This window comes from Theropithecus gelada, chromosome 15 (assembly GCF_003255815.1).
Source record: "Theropithecus gelada isolate Dixy chromosome 15, Tgel_1.0, whole genome shotgun sequence".
NCBI lineage: Eukaryota > Metazoa > Chordata > Mammalia > Primates > Cercopithecidae > Theropithecus > Theropithecus gelada.
The window spans coordinates 24613878-24635759 of NC_037683.1; the positions used below are offsets into that span (position 1 = coordinate 24613878).

At 43.3% G+C, this 21882-nt stretch overlaps 1 protein-coding gene across 1 annotated transcript in view; it reads right to left on the reverse strand.

The window, feature by feature from the left end:
- Positions 1–1853: 1853 nt before the first annotated feature.
- PAPPA (pappalysin 1) overlaps positions 1854–21882 on the reverse strand; it is a 249545-nt gene continuing 229516 nt past the window's right edge. Inside the window, exons 22-23 of the mRNA XM_025359303.1 lie at positions 18079–18177; positions 1854–3809 (exon numbers count right to left, since the gene is read on the reverse strand). Coding sequence (XP_025215088.1) covers positions 3702–3809; positions 18079–18177 — 207 coding nt within the window. The 3' untranslated portion in view covers positions 1854–3701. The remainder of the gene's footprint in view (positions 3810–18078; positions 18178–21882) is intronic.

A 21882-nucleotide genomic window follows, 5' to 3' on the forward strand; every position in this document is an offset into this window, starting at 1 on the left:
CTATAACAAATTGACAATTGCAACCAAGTTAAATCGAACCTGGAAGGGAGGTAGCTGAAATGTGTCTCAAAGAATTATTTTCAACAAATAGCATTTAAGCATTGGCCAAGGTGGGAATAAGACCAAGAGAACCGTCTAGGCAGTGACTCAATGTGTTGAAGCCAGGAGTGGCAGCTGATACCCTACATTTTCAAAGCCCTACCATCTATGACCATTAATCTTTCCCTTCCTTGACACCCCAATTCACCATTGAAACTGATTTCCCAAAGACTGTATTTCTTTAAAAGGTTATTGGCACAGAATCTGGGGGGGGGCAATGCAAATCCTTTGGGTAGGTAGTTAACATTGTGACTTGGAAAAGGTTCCCTAAATAGGGCTTAGAGAACTGTCCACCTCATCTTTTCTTTTTTGCTGCTAACAATCTAATACTTCAAATGCAGAACCTTCAGTGTTTTAGGGCCTTTGAGCTGCTGATACACAATAGTGCATCAGAGCTGCCTTTCAGTGCTCCGGTCACCTAAACAGAAAATGACTGAAGGAATGAAACGATGAGTTAATTCCCAGGAGGAAAATGAAACTGGGAATAAATACATTGCTCAAATTGAGCTGACACTCCTCCACTAAGGTTTGAAAAGACCCTATTAATGATACCTTCCACGTGGGCATGAGGTTGGCCACCAATCAAGTAGCCTCTTTTGCCTAATATCCTTGGCAAATATATGTTTGTTAGCAACAGGTCTGAATGAAAGAGACTGAGTGGGTCTTAATTCAGAAGAGCTGAATTCACTCTGTGAGTCTGAAGATACAAGTCAGCCTCCAGGAATCTTTGCTTAGCTAGATAGTGTGGGGATAGATGATGATGGAAGTGAAGATAGAAAGAGGATAAGGACTGATTTGAGGGAAGCTGGTAAGGTTCTTTTGTGGTTCCTGAAATCACATCATTAGTAATGTCATCTTTGGGTCTTCAAAGTTTTTTGTATTACCTATGGGTATAATTAAGCAACTGGGAGGGTTGATACTGTTACCTTTCTTAGCTTGTATCTTCTAAGTTAACATCACACAGGCTGATAACTCAGCTAGGGCAAGAGAGAGGCCTGGAGAGTTGGCAAGAGTGCAAAGATACTGGAGAGGGGTTCAGAATAGGATCGATTCTTCTAATAATTTTCTTATTTCTTGCTAATAATTGGTCCTTATAATTACAGTGAAGTAATGGTCTGGATATAAATGAGATATGGTTTTGTGAGGAAGAAGCATAGAGGATTATTCTTAACAACTGTGGCAGTCTTGCCAATATGGAACCCAATTTCAGAGTTTGCGAAATGGTATAAGTCTCATAAACTATCTCAGCACTGCATCCGTATTTGTGGGCACCTGTGCCAAAAGCACCTTGATATGTTTCTTTTTTTTTTTTTTTTTTTTTTTTTTTGAGACGGATTCTCGCTCTGTCACCCAGGCTAGAGTGCAGTGGCACTATCTTGGCTCACTGCAAGCTCTGCCTCCTATTTCAGGCCATTCTCCTGCCTCAGCCTCCCAAGTAGCTGAGACTACAGGCGCCCGCTACCACGCCCGGCTAATTTTTTTTGTATTTTTAGTAGAGACAGGGTTTCACTGTGTTAGCCAGGATGGTCTCGATCTCCTGACCTCGTGATCCGCCTGCCTCGGCCTCCCAAAGTGCTGGGATTACAGGCGTGAGCCACCGCGCTCGGCTATATGTTTCTTAATGTAATTGGCCAGAGATGGCCAATAGATGTCTTCTCAAGTGTTTTTGATCACCAGTTAGGTGCTACTGGGAGTGATATAATATGGTGGTTCCTAAAGTTATTTTTGGTCCCATTTTTTTTCTTGAAAAAAGACTATGATAGATTAACAACACCTGCCTTGGATGCAGGAGTTAGGTGAGGCTGCACATGTGCGTGATATTTTCTATCCCTACGCTAGGTTTTTTTTCTGTTGGCTGTCTTCACTAGACTTGAGATGACTTGATTTACAGTAATCCCTATGTGATATAACTAGTCTAGACCTTCCCTTCACCTCAATTCCCAGCTCCAGGTTTCAGAAAGCATGTCACACTCAACCTTTCTCTCCAGTTCATCCTGTATTAATTTCTTCCCATATTAATTCAAAGGGAGTGGGCAAGTACCTGGCTGAAAAGAAACAAAGAGATCCCCAAAGTGGTGGGGGCTTCGACATACAATTGGCTAATTTTCACTTAACTTTTGGAGGCTAGACATGGGAGAGAGAAAAGCATTGCCCAGTCACAGGTATGGAAGGGAGTACTGGTAGCTGGAAAAACCATATAGAAAACACGATGACCATGTTGAGTTGTTGGTGCTGAGGCTGTGAACTCTTTGGCTTCCGATGGCCCTCTCAAGAACAATGTATACTATTCTTATAAAAGATTCTTTCTCCCAGAATTATATCTCCTCAGAGCAACAGCGAAGTTCTCAGGACCAAAGCCTACTCTAGCCTGAAGGGCTAGGAAGATTAGGATAAGGATAATAATCCAAGAGTCTCAACAATTCCAATAGTCTCTGGATGGCTCCAACATCATAGAAATTTAACACTGTTCCACTTGTTTACAAAATCTAACACTGGCTTAGACATTCTGGACTTTCAGTGAGGGTTCCAGCATCTGATGTCCCTCAACTCCTTTCCAGGGTGAGAGGCCCACTTACAGGAAACTTAACTTCTCACCATGTGGACCCATAACGGTTTTTCTCTTGCAGAAGGGCTAAAAAGTGAGGAGCTATGGAAAAATGTGGGTCACTTTTAAGGCAGACTGTTTGGTTGTGTGGGATTTTTTCTAACCTAGTTCTACCATCTTGGATTATTCAATGTATAGGATAGAGCAGCAGGAAAAGTAGCAGCAAATGTGGTCCCAAGGCAAGATTTGAGGGAACAGGTAAGTCCTAGAGGGATATTATTACCTCAAGCCTCAAGCAAGGGGCTGACATAATACCTTGACATTGCAATCCTAAGCCATTCTCAGATTGGCCTCGAACCCTGGAGTTGGGGTAAAATCCCCCATGGCAGCAGAAGAATTGGGGCGCTTTGCATACCTTATAATCTTTACCTCTTCCTAGCTCCTAGTTCCCTAGAAGATAGGTGATCACAGACTATTTCACTGCCAATCCCAAAGGACTGTACAATTGTGCATGTCCTACATATTCCGAGCCTCAGGGTGTGAACTATCTTGACATCTCCACACTTGGTCTTAGCAGTTTCTGCAAATTTCTTTCTCCCAAGGATAGTGTTGGCTAGGAGCTTGGGAAAGAAAAGATTGAGTTTATTCCAGTCTCTCTCTGCTCATCTCCAGAACTGCCCTCACACAGATGTTTGTATGGGTGTGTATGCATGCATGTGTACTAACCACAGATGGGCACACTCTAGATATAGAACATGTTTCTTGCTGTGGTTGTGTGACAAATGGCTAGAATTTTAGGAGGCTCTGGGACTGCACACTGTATATGCAATCCATCTCAGACTTTGGGATGGGAATCCATTTCATCATCCAGCATGGCGAAACTTGGTTCATTCACCCCACTGTGAGTCCTTCCTGGGTAAAATTAAAGGCAGACCGGTTGGGTGCTAAGGATCCCTGGTGTGGAGAGGCCATTCCATTGAGCAGCTGACTGTGAAATCAATACCAAAGGGATGCGGGTCCTGGCGTTGGGAATTCTTTGACAACTCCTTGTCCTTCCTTAGCCATGGCTGTATCCCCGGAGGTCTTTCCGGCTGTGTTCTTGGGCCTGGGGGTCCCGACAAGCACAGTCACCTTGTAGGTCACAGGACATAGGGAATGGGGTGACCTGCAGAAAGAGAGAAGAAGCGAATCAGGCGGTTTGGTCTGAAGCAGTAATGATCAGGAGGGCAGTGGGGGGCAGTGATACAATCACTGGATTTGAGGAGCAGAAGGTTCAAGTTCAAGTCATGGCTCTGCTTCTTGCTATATCCTGGTGATAACTTTTATCGAGAGCACCATGATCATAATCACAGCAGTTTTCATTTACAGAGGCACTTGCTATGGGTCAGGCATTTGCTATGGGGTAAGGCAATGTACTCAGTGATTTCCAAACAAGAAAACACTTTTGACAACTCTGTAAGACAGATGCTGCAACAATCACCCTTTTATTGATGGGGAAACTGAAGCTCAGAAAGGAATAAGAATTTGCCAAAAGTAATAATAAGTGTCAAGTCTGGTATTTAAAGTAAAACAAGCTACTTATCTCTGAGCCTCACATCCCTATGTAGAGCTGATATAATAAGACCCACTTTGTACTGTAAACTATAGGAGCTGAGTAAAATCATGGGTGGAAAATTGTAGTGCACTATAGCAAAGTCGGTTAATAGAATTGTGTAATGGAATATCTGATGTATACGTGATCAAGTGAAAGAAAGGATGCGGAAGTGTCCTCTGAGAAACCATAAGTCTCTGCACATATTAGTCACTTTGATTTTAGTAGGCAATGATGAAAACAAAAAGCATGTCTCAGGGAAGCTAGACCACCTTCTGGGAGGCTTGGAATCCTGAGTAGGGAATAGATCGTATGGAGGTTTTGCACAAAATTTGAAGGACCTGGGAAGCAGATTTTAGCATACGAAAAAGTGAGAGGACTGAGTTCAATCCAGTTTCCAGTTCGTTCCTTCATGTGTTCTGTGACCTTGGCCAGCTTTCCTTTCTGAAAACTGATAGGAAGAGCCCAACAGAGCGAGTGTCTTCCCCATCCAGCAGATAATCTATCTTTCCAAAGAGCACAGTGCAGTCCCTGCTTGAGTCCCTGCCTGAACTAACGCAAGTAGATTTCACCTCATTGCATCATGACATTTGCATATCACTTTCCCCAGAGAGTCTCCAATCTGCGCAGATGGATTTAATGACCTCATTTGCCTCCTGCCTGGGCAGGGTCTCCAAGTGGTCACGTAGTCTCAGAGAGAATCTTTGTTTCTATCCCTCTCTCTCATGTACTTGTGTACTCATTCTCAATGTCTAGCTCTTCTTTTTTCTCTGCCTCTTTGACCACTTTCCCTCCCTCCCAACCTCTCTCCATCCTGAAATTTTGCAATAATTTAAAACGTAGAATGGAACATCAGAAAGATTTAAGTATACACCCCAGCTTGAGAGGTGACCTTGAACATGTGAGAACATCTACTTGAGACGTGACCTTGAACATGTGACAATTTCTCTGGGTCTCAATGAACTCATTTATTTAATGGGAAAAATAAAAGTGTAGACCTCCTGAGGTTGTGATAAGGAATACATGAAATAACTCATGAAAACACCTCACACAGTGCTTGACATATGCTAAGTGCTCAATTATTCTCTCTCTTTCTCTCTCCCGCTCCCTCTCCTTTAGTTTTTTGGTCTATCCTCCCACCACTTCTGTGGCCCATAAGGCAGAGACCAGGTCAATCGTGTTTATTTCTGTTTTCACAGGGCCTAAGCCACAGAATGAATAAATTTCTATGCATTGCTCCATCTCTCTCTGACTCTTTGTACTTATGGCTACCACAAGTCTTTGTTTCTCTTTTCAGTTTAAATTCCTAAGTGCTGGCCGGGCGCGGTGGCTCAAGCCTGTAATCCCAGCACTTTGGGAGGCCGAGACGGGTGGATCACGAGGTCAGGAGATCGAGACCATCCTGGCTAACACGGTGAAACCCCGTCTCTACTAAAAAATACAAAAAACTAGCCAGGCGAGGTGGTGGGCGCCTGTAGTCCCAGCTACTCGGGAGGCTGAGGCAGGAGAATGGCGTAAACCCGGGAGGTGGAGCTTGCAGTGAGCTGAGATCCGGCCACTGCACCCCAGCCTGGGCGACAGAGCAAGACTCCGTCTCAAAAAAAAAAAAAAAAATTCCTAAGTGCTTCATGCTGTGGTAAGCATTTCCACAGTCCCTTTTTCCAAGCAGCACCTCTCTTGCTCACAGCTACTTGCTGTTCTCTGTTTAGGACATTTACTTTCCAGCCTCTGTGACTCTGTGGAATACATCTAGGATATTCCATCTAGAATCTAGAATATTTGCTCCTATTCATTTTACCTTGAAGAGAAGCACAGAATGTTAGAACTGGAAGTGTCATAGAGAGAAAACCCTCCAGTCCAAATAGGGAAACTAAGGGGAAAACCAAGTCAAAATCCAACCAGTGGGGTAGAGTGTGGACAGTACTATCATGAAAGCCAAAAGGTTCGGGTTGGGATCCTTGTTTGCTTCACACTCGCTGAACGATTTTGGGAAAAATCCCTCCACTGTCATGATCTTAGGTTCTACATCTATGAAAGGAGGATTTTTAAAATACCATATTTCATATCGCATTTTTTGTGAGGATCAAGCAAGAAGAAACATGCAAAAGTCCCAGCACATGACCTAACACCTTTGAGATGCTCAGTGCCGAATACATATATGCTGAATCAAATTTCTCACTCACTCGTATTTCACCATCTTTCCTGCCTATTGTCCCCCACCTCCCACCTTCCACACTTGAACAATCTCCTTGTCCTTAACTCCCCCATGCTTTATCCATCCCTGTCTCCTACCCTTGCTCTCATTCTATCATTAGCACGATCCAGTTACCTCTAATGTCTTCTCTAAAATTCTCTCTGTAACACTTTCCCATTGAGTTCAAACACCCATTAGGGATGGTTTCATGTCTGCTTTATCTTTTGTGCTTTCTGCTGCACCTCACTCAAGGCAAATATTCAAAAAATTATATGTCTTAGAATAAAATCCAAAGTCCTTACCACAAGTTCAAGGCCTTGCATGATCTGATTTCTATATAATTCTCAGATCTTACATGGTTCCCTTCTCCTCCTCACTCTCATTGGCTTCTTTATTTATCGGTTCCTCATATACTCTGTTTTCCTACTTTTGTGTCTTTAGCCACTAATGGTCCTCCACTCTGACTGCCCTTCCCTGGCCAGCTCTTTTTCATTGTCCAGGTCTTTTCTCAAGTATCACTACCTCCCTCAGTAGTCTGACCAAAGATATTAGGTTGGTGCAAAAATAATTGTGGTTTTTGCCATTGAAAGTAATGGCAAAAATGGCAATTACTTTTGCACCAATCTAATGGCACCATCGCCTTCATACCATATCACAGCATCTTATTTTTACACCCTTCTAATACTGAATTACTTCTTTACTTGGATGTCAGCTCCCTCTGGGCAGGGACCATGACTGTTGTTGAACTGAGTCTTTATGCATTCAATGACCCATGAATGAATGAGCAAATGAATGCATTAATATGCAGGCAGAATACAAATCAGGGAACCTCCACTCTTGCAGTTGGCTGCTGGGTGACTTTAGAGAAGTTACTTCCCTTCTCTGAGCTTCAGCTTCCCTACCTATAACAAGAGTTGATTTTCATAGCTTCTAACTTCTCATCTGGCTGAAAATCCTTCTCAGTCTGAGAAAGGTAGAAGGCAAAGACCTGGCCAGAAAGGACGTTGAAACATAGAATTTCTTCACAAATCCTGTCTTGAATGCTTCCCTTCCTCCCCTCCCCAGTTCAATCAGCTTCTCCAAAATTGTTGGCTGGCAAGGCCTTGCCACCAGTTAGCTTCTCAGGCCTGTCTCGGCACTCTGGCTATGCTGGAGTGGTATCACCTTTTTCTTCCTTCCCCAGGCCAGTCTGGGCAGTTTAAGCACTTTCCAAATAAACACCGAAGGAAACTCAATCAGAATATGACAAAGCCTAGGAGGGTTGGTCTCAGGAGGCCTATCCAGAGCCTCCTTGTCTCCACTACATGCTTGTAAGTAGTATGTTGTAGACTTTACACAGAAACTGTATGACTTTCAGCAAGTCCCTGGCATCTTCAGCCTCCCCATCTGTAAGACAAGAGTCTTTATCAAGACCTCGCAGGGCTCTGGTGAGGAGTCAGTGAAGTCATGTCAGGTTCAACCTAGCTCTCAGAGCGCCCAATGTAGAGGAGACACATGGTGTTTTCTTCCCTCCTGTTGCCTCTTTGTGAACTGCCTGTTCAGAGCCTTGTCTGTTACAAGCTTCCTCACTGATCACAGATATAAAACTGAGAAGAAAAGGGTAGAGATTTTCAGGTATTCCTAGGTCTAACCTAGAAAGGACTTTGGGACACCTGTTCATGCAGGTTCAAGCAGTGAATATCATTGTACACACACTAGTGATTCCCAAGGACCTTCCACATGCCAGATGATTTTTATATATTAGCTCTCTGACTCCATACCACCTTGTGAGACTATCACTATTAGCTACCCATCTTGCAGATGAGAAAATAGAAGTTTCAGAATGTTTAAAGCAAAACTAACCTGTCCCAGGCCTCAGTACCAGTCAGTGAGTTGATGATGCAGGATTCCAAAACCCAGTTCAAACACTTGAGAGCTTTTCAGCAAGTGAGAGTAAAAAGAAGGGGGGGAAAAAGGTATTTTCTTCACAACGTGAAAAGGCTGACTGCTGCTTTGTCTTTTTAATCACCAATAACCTTTATCCTTATTATGTGCCTGGCACTGAGCTAAACTCAATGTGTATCATTATCTTACTCACTCTGCCCAGCAATGCTAAGAGGTAACTATTCTTACTATCCCCATTTTACATCTTACAGGAAACTAAGATGCAAAGAGGTGAGTCAGTGGACTGGCAGGTGGCCTGGCACTCCTTAGCACCATGCCCCAGGAGGACGGCAGAGCAGCAGTCAGGGTCCTCTCTTCACAGATGAAGAAACTGAGGCATGGAGAGAAGAATCACATCTTGATAAAATCAGAGCTCTGAGCCCAACTGCCAGATTCCCTGACTCCCCAAGCAGCTCCCCACCTTCTCCCCGAGGCGGCCTCCCAAGAAAACCTACCACCCACAGCATGAACACCATGGTGGCCAGTTTACATTTGGGGATTCGCAGCATCATGTGGCTAGGCTGTCCCATAAATGGCTTGGCCACCCACTCTGGGATTCTGTTAGCAAGCCAGGGCCATGACTGCCAGGATTCTCTCCTTTTTTACTCGGGGCTAGAGAGGGTGCTCCGGCACATGGGTTCTCCCTCTGGGTGAGCTGCTGAGGCTAACACCTCCATCTGTGAGTGTGAGGGGCTCAGGAATGCAGCTGAGGCAACTGCACCACAAGGCTCTGGCTGCAGATCCTGTCTAGAGCTGAGAGACATGCAGGGGCTGGATTCTGACTCAGACTCCACAGGGAGGTAACTAGCAGAGCATGGTGGGGGTGCTGGTTGAGGAGGAACAAGAGTCATGTTGTGCTGATGGTCAGAGAGCTTTGACTCTGTCTCCTGCTGGCTGTGGGGGCCACATCACTGGCAGGTCACTTCACCTGGTTGAATCTTAGGGTCTTCACAGTGCTGATGGAAAGATTTCATGAGGACCAAGTAGATAAAGGCATGATGCCAAGGGCAAAGATTCCCCTGTAAGTTTCTTAAAGGTAGGATGGATACAGTACCTGGCATAAAACATGGAACAGTTAATGTATACAGAAGCTTATTTAAATGAAGATAAAGTGGTCTTGTGGATAAATGGAAGATAAAGTGGAAAAAATATGGGTCAATTGGAGGAAAGCACTGGCCTAGAGGAGAAAAAGACATGTTTGAGTCTTTGCCCTGTTGCTGAATTTGGTGTATGCTATAAGGCAAGTTACTTCCCTTTTCTGGGCTTCAGTTTCTCTATCTGTAAAAAGGAGGTACTAACAGTCCTACCACACAGAAGCATGTTGGGTAAAGTATGAAATGCAAGTAAAGCATTTAGCATAATGCATGGCATAAAATATGTGCTCAATAAATGATGATGCTAGTGGTGATGGTGGTGATAGTTTTGACAGTGAGGTAATGATGATTATGGTGGTGGTAATAATGTTGATAATTATGCTGATAATTTTTTTGGGATAGAAGGGCTGGATTCCATCATAGGACCAAAATAAAATGAGTGTCTACTTCATCCATAGGGAAAAAGTCAGGGCTACATTCCAAAGCGGGGCCAGGGGAGGGATGGGATTTAATAACATTCCAGAAGCCAGTAATTTTTGAATATGGAAGAGTTAGTCTAGTGTGCTTAGCCATCTGCTTGTTGTCTCTTACTAATCCTCCAAGTTAAGCATATCTACTCCCTCTTCTAAAAGGCCTTCTGGGATTCCCCAGACTGGCTCAGTGCTTCAAATTCTCCTGAATACCACCATTGGCCTCTGGATAAAGTTCAGTCTCCTTGGCTTGGGTGATAAAAGCCTTGCTTATCCATCTAGGCTCATCTTTCATCCCTTTTCCCCTTGCACCATGCTCTGGGCATACTCAGGGAATTATGATTTCCTTAACACTTTCCCTAGTGTCTGGGCCTTTGCACAGCCTATTCCTCTGGCCAGAGATACCCTTTTCCCTCCCACCCCTATCTCTGGTCCTCTCTTACTCCTTTCATCTGGGAAATAACTTCTGGTCCTTTCGTGTATTGCCTTTGTTGTTGCCTTCCCTAGGAAACTTTGCTGACCTCCTGACTTGCTGTGTCTCCATGAGTACTCGCTATACTCTAAATGTCTGGCTACTCATCCATAAAACATGAACTCAGCGCAGCTGGGACCAGGTTCTTGCTCATGGCCTAATACAGTATCTATCACACAGCAGGTACTACCCTAAATTCACTCGTTCAAAAAGTATTTATTTGTGGGTGTTGAGTACGTACTATTGGACAGGAAACATTGAGGTACACTGGAAATTGGAATCTATCAATAAACAAACAAGAAGCACATTCTTATCCTCATTAATTCTGCATTCTAGCATCAAGAGGGGTAGGGGTCATCTGATCATAAATAAATATATTTTATAGTGTATTACAGGGTGATAAGTATTAGGGAAGAAAGAAAAAACAAAACAGAAGGCAAAGCAAATGAATGTGGGAGTGTCAGGGTGATGTGGGGTGGGTGGTCAGTGTTGGACTCATTGAGAACATGGCACTTGGGCAAAGACTTGAAAGAGGTGAAGGAGTGAGTCATGAGGATGAATAGAAGAGGGTTCTCCACCAAAGAAATTGCCAGTGACACAGTGACAAAGGCTGTAAAGTAGAAGGATGCCTGAGCTGAGCTAAGGACAGCAAGGAGTCCAAAGGGCCAGAGGTGGATAAGAAAAGGCATAGACAGTGGGAAGGGGGCAGTCAGAGAAGCAATGTGGGTGGGAAAAGCACCCACATTTTCCCAAGGGCTTTGTAGGCATTGGGAAAACTTAGGTTTTCACTCCAAGTAAAATGGGAAGGAACTGTATGTCTTTGCATTGAGGTGTGATGTGATCTGACTTGATTTAAAAGGACTATTCTGCGAGGTTAGGAGTTCAAGACCAGCCTGAGCAATATGGTGAAACCCCGTCTCTACTAAAAAAAAAACAAAAATTAGCCAGGTGTGGTGGCACGTGCCTGTAATCCCAGCTACTCAGGAGGCTGAGACAGGAGAATTGCTTGAACCTGGGACGCGGAGGTTGCAGTGAGCCAAGATTGTGCCACTACATAATGAGCCTGGGCAACAGAGTGAGACTCTGTCTCAACAACAACAACAAAAAGGATTATTCTGGCTGCTGGCTCAAGAAGAGACACTGATGTACATCCCCAAGTCAGCTACCCAACACCCAGCCCTTTGTTGATATAGTTTATCACCCACTCTGCTAAGAAGGCTGCTCTCCATGTAATGATGTTGATTATTTTTCCATATCTTATAGAATCACTAACCTTCTTAGACCAATGACCAATGTGCTACATGTTGGGTAAAATGTCCTTTCTTAAGAAACCATGTTCTCATTTAGATAGGGTTTAAGATTTAGCAAATCGGTCATTTAGCAAATATTGCAGCCCTACACATAGTTGCATGAATTGGGTGCACCATCCTGTGCTGAGATGTGTTTCTGGGATTAACCTCTTCTTATTCTCTGTAGGTCTCAGTCTTAACTATCCCTCCGCTTCCTGCTCAATGACTAACTCATCCAGGAAGCCATCTGAAGAGTCCTTAGGCACATTTTTAGAAAGCCTTGGTATGTTGAGTTCTTAGACAGGAATCTAATTCAAATATCAAGACATAAAAACCCAAAGTGAGTCTGGCCTACTCAAGGTCACAGAGTTAATAAGTCACAGAACCGGGACTCTACCCCAACTCCCCAGACATCTATAAGAATCAGTCTCTTAGCAGCTATCTGAAACATGACCACAACTAGTGTTCCAGGCCACCACACCTTAGAAAGCTTTGGTATGTTGAATATGTTAAGGTTGTTTCCCTTTTCTCCCTCACACCCCAACACATGCTTACTTAGAATGATTCCAATTATAAACTCAATATTTTTTGTCATGAAGGGAAACCATTGGAGCGACCATTCTGGAAATCTGCTTTGTATTTGAGGCTCCTCAAGGCTCCAACAGGAAAATAATAAACTGACATCCTGAGAGGCTGAGTCCTGCCCCTTCCTGTCTGCTCACACTGCAGGCAGGTGTCTGGGTGGGAAATTGGACACCCCTGTCAGACAGAGTTTCCTGCACTGTCTTGCTCTTGTCTGCCAGCCGGGTCCAGGTCACCCCATAAGGCGGATGTGGGGAACAGCTGGTGTCTGTACAGACAAATACGGGAGGGAGAATGAAGGGAGCAGACAGTCATCATGCTGTGCCAAGGCATCGCGGAGGCCCTAGCCCTGGGAACCGGGAAGAAATTTAGGTGGAAAACTGGCAAGAAGGAAGTCTGGGAGAAGATGCTGAGTGCTTAACTCTGGGCCTGGAGTTCATACCAAGAACTTCATTCTTGGAGGTCTACAAAGCAAGAAAATTACCCACAAGAGGCAGGACAAGATGCTTGGGCAAGACACAAGCCCATTGCAAAAGGATGTTCCCAGGGGTTAGAGGCAGGTGCTGTGCAGCTTAAGTTCTCTTGGTTTGCATCTTAGCTTTACCACTTGCTAACTGTGTGAACTTAACCCTTCTAAGCCCCAGTTTCATCATCTATAAAATGAGGATTAAAAAGATAACACCTAGGGCAGCTCACATCTGTGATCTCAGCACTTTGGGAGGCTGAGGCTGGAGGATCATGTGAGCCCGGGAGTTCAAGACCAGTCTGGGCAATACAAGAAGACCACTTTCTATACAAAAAATATGAAAATTAGCATGGTGTGGTGATGTGTGTCTGTAGTCCCAGCTATTTGGAAGGCTGAGGTGGAAAAATCATTTGAGCTTATTAGGAGGTTGAGGCTGAAGTGAGCCACTCCAGACTAGGTGACAGAGTGACGCTTCATCTCAAAAGAAAAAGAAAAAGATAAAAAAGAACAACATCTACAGCAGGGTTATTGTGCTGATGAAATGAAATGACATGTAAAGCAAAGCAATAACTCTTAGCTATTACCATTCGTTCAGAGTTAGGAAATCCTAAATCCCAAACACAGCTCTGTCACCTTGTACAAATGATTCCACTTCCCTCAACCTCAACGTTCTACTTGGCTGAAACATTCTGGAGTTTAAGTGAGAGATGCACAGAGATCCCAGCCATAGCCCAGCACATAGTAAGTGCTCAGTTAACTGAATTCCTATAATTTAGAAAGTTGCTTGAAAGTCACCCAGGGGTGAGTTTCTCTGAGTGCTAGCCTGGGTGCGTAAGGGAAGGGAATGTCTCATGATATGGGACTGGGGCTGAGGGGACAAGTGGGACCTAAACAGGTCCAGCAGGTAAGGGCAGAGGCATGAAAGGAAAGTAACCTCTCTCCTTCTCTGAGAGGCTTCCTAAGGTGGAAGATGGAAACAAAAACCAGCACTTTCTTCTGTCCTGTGGATGCCCAGGGGAAACTCCTGTCTGGGCTGCCGGGGATGTCAGGATGATGGGAAGGCTGGGAGACTTATCTTCCCCCAACCCCATCCCTGCTGCTGCTGGGAAAAACTGCTCTCCTCTTTGCCAAGGGAGGGGTCCCACCCCCAAGGTTCCCTGGCAGTCTGGGCTTATGGTGAAATGTCTCCAACCAGAATGGGGAGGGTCATGCCGAGGTGTGCTGGGGACATAGGCACCCCATGTGCTTTCTTCTGAAACTCAGCACCATGCAGGAGAAAAAGCAGAACTTGTGAGTCAGACAGAACTGGGTTCAAACTTGGGCTTCCCCACTCACTTGCCAAGTGAACTTGGGCAAGTCCCATATGTACTCCAAGCCCAGACTGGTTCATCTGTGTGATGGGGATAAGAATAGTGACCTCTCTGTGTTGACAAGAGGATTAAAGAGGATTGCAGAGGCCAAGTGTCTGGCAGAGTGTCTGAAACATGCAGTGGTTCACTTGGGGAAGTCTTGTGTTCTTATTTATTGTCTCCATCTATCACCACCTTTAAGCCAGTCTACTGCAGGGAGTATTTGGGGGTGTCCAAGAAAGAGGATAAAAGTTTCAAGAAGTTGAAGTTCCCTTAAAAGTCAAACTGGGAAATCTAAATTGTAGGAAGTGTGATTTTAATTTGAGACACTTTTCTTTTCCAGAAGTCAGACTTCTAGGAATCTTGCATCTGAAAAGCCCCAAATACCTGTCCACAACTGAAATAATGATGGCAAAGTCCTATCTGCCATAAAGGAGGCCGTTAGTCTCTCTAATCCACACTTCTTGCACAGTTTTAAGAGACCTTTCCTCTTCTACCCCCAACCACTATTCACCTTCACCAGGAAGACTCCTGCTCCCTCTTCAGATCTCCATGTAAATGTCCCTTCCTCAGAGAAGCTTTCTTGGACCTTCATGCTGTTCTCCATAAAATCTCACACTTCCTCATCATTGCCTCTTCCACAAAAGTAATTAAATGCAATAGTTGTGTGGCTCCCTGCTTAATAACAGGCTCCCCTAATAGACTACAAGTTTCACAAGGGCAGAAATACTGCCTGTCTACAACCTGGTCTGGTGCTGAGTACACAGAGATCCTCAATGGACATTCAACTCATTGGATGAAGGCAGCTTGGCCATCTGCATTCTACACCCTCAGCCAACAGGAAGAAACAAGAATTTAAAGTGGAAGAAGGGGATTTCTTAACATAAAAAGCCCAACTACATTTACAATGTGGGTAGACAAGGAAGAAAAAAGAGTATGAAATGCATCAGAGCTAGCAAAGAACCGGTTCTGGGGTTCCTTAGTGAAGAGTCTGTGCTTATCTCAGGGCCTGGGAGTCTGAAATTGCTGCACTGGAACTCAGTACAGGAACAGACAGCCAAAATGGTGGCTTGATGTTCAAATAATATGTATATGGTAAAGTTACTATAATAATTTGGAACCTGGCCAGGCACAGTGGCTCATGCCTGTAATCCCAGCACTTTGGGAGGCCAAGGTGGGTAGATCATGAGGTCAGGAGTTCAAAACCAGCCTGGCCAAGATGGTGAAACCCCATCTCTACTAAAAATACAAAAATTAGCCAGGTGTGGTGGTGGGCACCTGTAATCCCAGCTACTTGGGAGGCTGAGGCAGGAGAATCGCTTGAACCTGGGAGGCAGAGGTTGCGGTGAGCTGATATCTTGCCATTGCACTCCAGCCTGGGCGACAAAGCGAGACGCCGTCTCAAAATAAATAAATAAATAAATAAATAAATAAATATTTGGAATCTGAACCTGAACCTCAATCTCATGACTTCATATTCCCACAATGCACTCCGTAGAGAGAGGAATCCATTTTGGAAAGTTCTCTGTCAAAAAATCAGCTTCATATTTCATATTTTAGTACCTAAGTTACAATAGGTAGGAACGTTATTTTAAATAGAGCTGCTCTTTCTCCAGCCACCGGTGTCAGATGGAGCCATAATTCTGTACAAACTTCTGTTTCAAATACAAACTTCATCGTCCATTCACGTTCAAAGGTGGCTGATTCCAATGGAAGAAAATGGATAATATTGTTCACTATATTCATTTGGAAACAGGTATCAAGAGCCTTAAATATGCTTACACCCCTCCCTTAGCATTTCAATTGTAAGGATCAACGATAAAGAAATAATTAGAGCTATAAAAGTATTTTATGTGCAAAGATGCTCATGAGCATCATTTTAGTTATAAGAAAAAGGAAATAATCCAAAAGTTAAAAATAAGAGTTGAAGTAAATTGTTATATAAATTATCATACATCACAACCATATAATAAACAACAATGCAGCAAAAAATACAGCTGAGATGTTTATACTACTATCAGATTTTTTTTTCTTTTTTTTTTAATTTTGAGATAGGCTCTCACCCTATCGCCTAGGCTGGAGTGCAGTGGTATGATCACGGCTCACTGCAGCCTTGACATCTCTGAGTTCAAGTGGTTCTCCTGCTTCAGTCTCCCAAGTAGCTGGGACTACAGACATGTGCCTCCATACCTAGCTACATTATTATTATTATTATTATTATTATTATTATTATGTGTAGAGACAAGGGTCTGCCTGTGTTGCTCTGGCTGGTCTCCAACTCCTGGTCCCAAGTGATTCGCCCATCTTGGTCTCCCAAAGTGCTGGAATTACAAGCATGAGCCACTGTGCTCAGTGCAAATAATTCTTATGTCTAAGATTTCCTGTGCTAAGTAAACAAAACTAAGCAAAACAAGATTGCAAGCTAGAAAGGCAGTGATATATACATAGACAAAAATACCCTCACACTTAACAAAATACACAGAATAAAATACACCAAAATAAAAAGCAGTGGTTTTCTTTGGGTTTTAAGGTAATAAGTGAATTCTTTTGTTTTCTTCTTTCTGAATTTTCCAATATGCATTATTTCATAATTAGAAAAAAATGATAAAATTCCTTAACAGAAAATGAATTTTATTGTCCCCTACTTAAGCAAAAATTGTACACCTTCAGTGTCCTATCAAAAATCAAAACCAAACCGAAACCAAAGAAGGGTAGGCATCTGAAAAGTGTTGCCCACATGGGACTGACTGATCCTGGACAATCCCAGAATCTTTATTCCTCAACCAAAAGATTCAGTAACAGCCATTTGATTAGAATGTGTTCCTTGGGTCTTGTCCTATTTGTTCCTGTATTTTGGGTCAGAGCTTCTTTCTTGAAGAAACCAACTCTCCTAAGGATGTTGCAAAATAAAGGGACTGGGATTGGAATCCAGGAACCTCACTCTTTCTATCACTCACTTTGTCACCTGGGACAAATCATTCGTCTTTTATGGGCCTCAGTGCCCCTATTAATAAAATGAAACGTTTGGGCCAAGATAGTCATAGAGGGCTCTTTAGGCATGACTGACTATGATTCTTTGCTTTTCCTGTCTCAGAAACTCAGTTCTCCCTTCTTTAAAATGACACAGATGAAATGATCTTTCAGCTCAGATTGCAGAGGAATATAAAAATAGAAATAGTTTTCCATTAACTCATTCATCACAAGAACGCTTCTCAGCCCAGGCTGGCTGGGTTACCACCTCGCTCCCAACTCTTGGCTGGGGCTCCTCACTCTGGTCTCAGTGGCAGTCAGAGAAAAATGGAGGTGGCCACTTTTCTGTGAGGGGTTAACATGCATCTATCGAATGTTTTTTCTTTGGTTTACTATAAACACTTGAATCACTCCTGGGTGATTAAAGAATAAAGAAAAAAATAATATAAAGGAAAAAAACCATGACCATGACCATCTTTCCCTAATTCTACAGGTATGACAAATAAGAGATAATTAAATGCTCATAAGACTGTAAATGACCTCATTAGGGATGTACTATTTTCTCTCTCCTAGACTTCAGCCCTACCCCCTAAAAATGTATGTTCTCTCTGGGATTTTACATGCCAGTGTCCTGCTCCAGACACCATTCTTTTGACCACCTCCTCACCCCTTCCTCTTATCCCTCAAGTTTCAGTGCAGATGCCTCTTGCTCTGCAGCGCCTTCTCTGACCTCTTGCCTAGCCCCCCAAGCACTTCATCCTTCCTTTCTGAAAGTATGTATTGCAGTTTTATTATCTGCTTCTGTACCTGATTCTAAGCTTTGAGAACCACATCTGTAAAAATCAGCCAGGGCCTAGCCCATGATATTAGTTCAACTACTGACCAAAAGAATAAAAAAATAAAATGAAATAAAGCTTGTGGACAGTGCTGGCACAGTTAGGACAAGGGTTGTCCAGCCATGTAGGAGTGATCCTGGCCCCAAAAGCTGGAGAAGCGGGCAGGAGGCAGCTGTCGAGGACTGCACCCTGGCCTACCTTTTTGGTCTTCACTGTGGAGGTGCAGCAATCCCCGCCGTCATAGTTGCAAAAGGCTCGGTTGTTGATGGCATCACAGTAATTATCTCCCATGAAGGGCTGGAAAGTGAGAGAGAAGCAGGAAATGAGGCCTTGTTAGCATCCTGGAGTGAGTGGGAGCTGACGTCTGCAGTCCTTCGGGTGTCTGTCATCTTTTCACAGCCCTCCACGATTAGCTGGCCAGGCTTCACATCCCCAACACCCCCTTGGATAAGTTATCACCTCTACCATTCATAAAGACTCTTATCTTTCTTTGTACCATTCATAAAGACTCTTACCCAGTTTTTTCCAACTAGAGTACAGTTATGCTGAGGTACATACTCTTGTGTGCTTGGGTATGCAAAACCACAAGTTAAATGACTTACATCTTCCTGAAAGAGGGCTCATGTTACTCAAAGACATGACCAGGAAACGTGAGCCTCCTTCTCCCACTTTTTTCAGTAGTAATTAAAAACATAATTTATAATAAAATATATGCAAATATGTTAGGAAGCTGAATGTAAACTGCCCCAAGAAGTATTAAAAAACAAAAGATAAAATGTAAGAACTCATAGAAATTTGGCATCATGGTCTGTGTGTGATGGTGGGCTCCCTCTCACAAGGAGAGCAGATATACTTGATGTCACATGTTTTACATGTTTGTTTTCTTCTTTTGCTCTCCAAACAATAAGTGAGGTAGGTATTGTTTTTCTCACTCTACAGATGAAGATGTGGAGACTCAAAGACAGGGACTTGCCCAAAATCACACTGGCACAGTCAGAGTAAGTGATTTAAATCTAAGTTGGCTCTATGGTTTTTTACTTCATCATTCTCGGCTGTTCTAGCATATGCTGATTTATTTCTTTTCTTCTATGTGTTTTTCCACCCCGGGACACACCCAAGATGAAGAAAAGATAATAGAGTCAAGCCTTTATTTATCTGAACCCAGAGTCTTTTTAGGGGAAAGTCCAAGAGTCTCTTGGATTCCCCAGTCACTTGTATTTCCTAATCCCAACCGCTAGCACATTGTATTCTGTGGTCTGTTTATGTTTCTGTAGCTGGTGCAAGACTGTGAGCTCTTCATGGACATGGGCAATACCTAGTTTGTCTTTGCCTCCCAGTCACCTCATTTAAGGCTGCACACAACTTTGGCTCTTAGTAATGTTTCTGCAGTGGGATGTAACTGTACTGGCATAGTGTCAAGGGCAGTTGGCAGGGATTGAGAAAACCTGGGTTCTAGTCCTCCCAACCTCAGCCAATGGAGTGGTTACTTCGTGGTTTTGGTTAAGTAGCTTTATCTCCTCTAGGCCTCAGGACTCCCACTAATGAAATAAAGAGGCCAGATTAGTCCAATAATTTCTCAAAATAGTGAACCTACCCCCTCCTCACCATCAAATGCAATATTGTGTGACATTTCAATATAGAAAGCAGATGAAAGTGAAACCACTCTGATTAAAGTGCTGGTTGGGGTCTCTAAAGCTCAGTAACTCATGGGAAAGAGACGTCATTGGTTTAACACCTTTGCATCCGAGCATGCCTTCTGTGATCCAGTGGTCTCCCTTTCCCATCTTCACTGCTCCAGAAAGAACCAAGCTCCATCCCAGGTGGCATTCCTGGCTTTTGCCTCTGTGTTCCAAATTTTTCAGTAGTAATTAAAAACATAATTTATAATAAAATATATGCAAATATGTTAGGAAGCTGAACCTTTGCACCCTGAACTCATGATGCCAGATTTCATTTCCTCACTCCACTATTAGAGTCCTAAAAAGATCACAGCTAGACAGAGCTCTAAGAGCAAGGAAGATCTGAGCTCAGGTATGTGGGTGTGCATGCACATGGCTGTGAGTTCAGATGTGACTCTGCTGTGTGACCACCAGAATGAACACATCACATTCACATTAGAACAGCGGGGTACAAACAATGAAAGATAAACCCTTTCTTTTCCTTCCTGCCTCGGGAGATCTGCCTGTGGGCTATGTTCTTTTTTATGTAATAAATGAACAGAATAATGATGGAGACTAATTGTCCCTTCCTTAGAATTAAACGAACTGGCTTGGTAAAGAAGTAGCCAGGGAAAAAGAGAAAAATTAAATGAAGGTGGTACTTTTTTATTTGAGCCCTGAAAAACATTCTCCAGTCCTATCACTAGTTACTCTACCCTATATGTTCTTTCCTGCAACCATACCCTTTCATTCACCTATCCATCCATCCATCCATTTATCTTTATTCAATCCTATGTATTTAATTCCTACTATGTGTTACACATTATGCTAAGGAAAGGGATGCAATAGTGAATCGACATAGATATAGTTCCTACCCCTCCAGACCTTATACTTTGGTGAAGAGACAGACTTTAATCACATAATCACACATCTAATTAACCAATTTCAACTCTAATAAGAGCTATGAAGAAGAGGTGCGTGATGCTATTAAAGAGTAGAAAGATTTGATCTAGACAGGGAACTCAGTGAAGGTATCCCTGAGGAAATGACGCTTCAGCTGAGATCATAAAGATGAGTAGGAGTTAATTAGATGGGGGTGGAGAAGAGAGAATTTCTAGAGACAGGGAACAACATGAGAAAAGCTCTGGTACTTAGAGATTTCTCCTGTCTCTGGTGTATCTCATGTTGCTACTTCTACTAGTAACGCATTCAGAAAAACAAAGAAACCATCCTTCAAGATCTAGCTCAAATGATACCTCTCCAAAATGCCACCCCTAATAGCCTCAGGATGCTCTGTGCTACCATAGCCTCTTGTATTTGATTTTGTGATAGCTCTTCAGAATTTTAAAATTATCTCTTTAATTGTCTATATCCTTCACTATAATGTGAGCATCATCCATTTATGTATCCTAGATTGCTAGCAAAATGTCTGGTATTTGTGCAAAACTTTATCAAATATAGATTCCACATGGTTATTAAAACAATGGATGGATGGATGGATGGATGGATGGATGGATGGATGGATGGATGACAGGCAATAAGATATCACAGATGACTCAAGGAGAGCATAATACTATTTTCACTGGACTAACACCAATATATTCCCAGAACTGGAACAGTATCTGGCATATAAGAGGTTCTCAGTGAAGCTTTGATGAACAAGTGAGTGAATGATCACTTTGGACCCAGCATGGTACAGAAAACAGGGGCTCAAGGGTCCCCAAACCCTTTCTTTATCTTGGATACCTCTGGATACTCGAGGTTGATAGTCCCAGAGTTTGTATGTCTTCTAAGCATAATTTTCAGCTCCAGACAAGACACTATTAGAACAAAGCTAAAGAGGAAAGGAGATGAGGGGCACCTGCAAGGGCAAAGGCGATAAACATCACTGACAGGGCTCAGAGTCTGACAGGTGAGGGTCTCTTGGGTCTCACTGCTGAGTCCAAGGAAGGATTGAATTCCGCTGTCACACTGGTTGCCCAGACCACTGACTCAGCAGAATGAGTGCCCAGGTAACTCAAGCTTTCTTTTCCCACAATGCTGGACTGACCCAAAGAAATAGAAGTAAGCAACAGCCACAGGGCCTTGGCTTTGATTTTGCCATTCCTAATTGAAGCCTGGGAGAATGGGGTTCCTAAAGTCAAGTACAATGTCAAGTGCCCTCAGGAAATCCCTCAACAATGCAGAGAGAAAAATGTATGACCTAGGGACTGTCTTGTGACACAGATTAGGGAATGGATCATAGGCAGGCAGCAGGAGAAAAAGCACCAGCCTGGACGTTAGAAGAGCTGGGCCCATGTTTTGTCTTTGTGGTTATCATGCTGTGCAAACTTGGACATTCCAT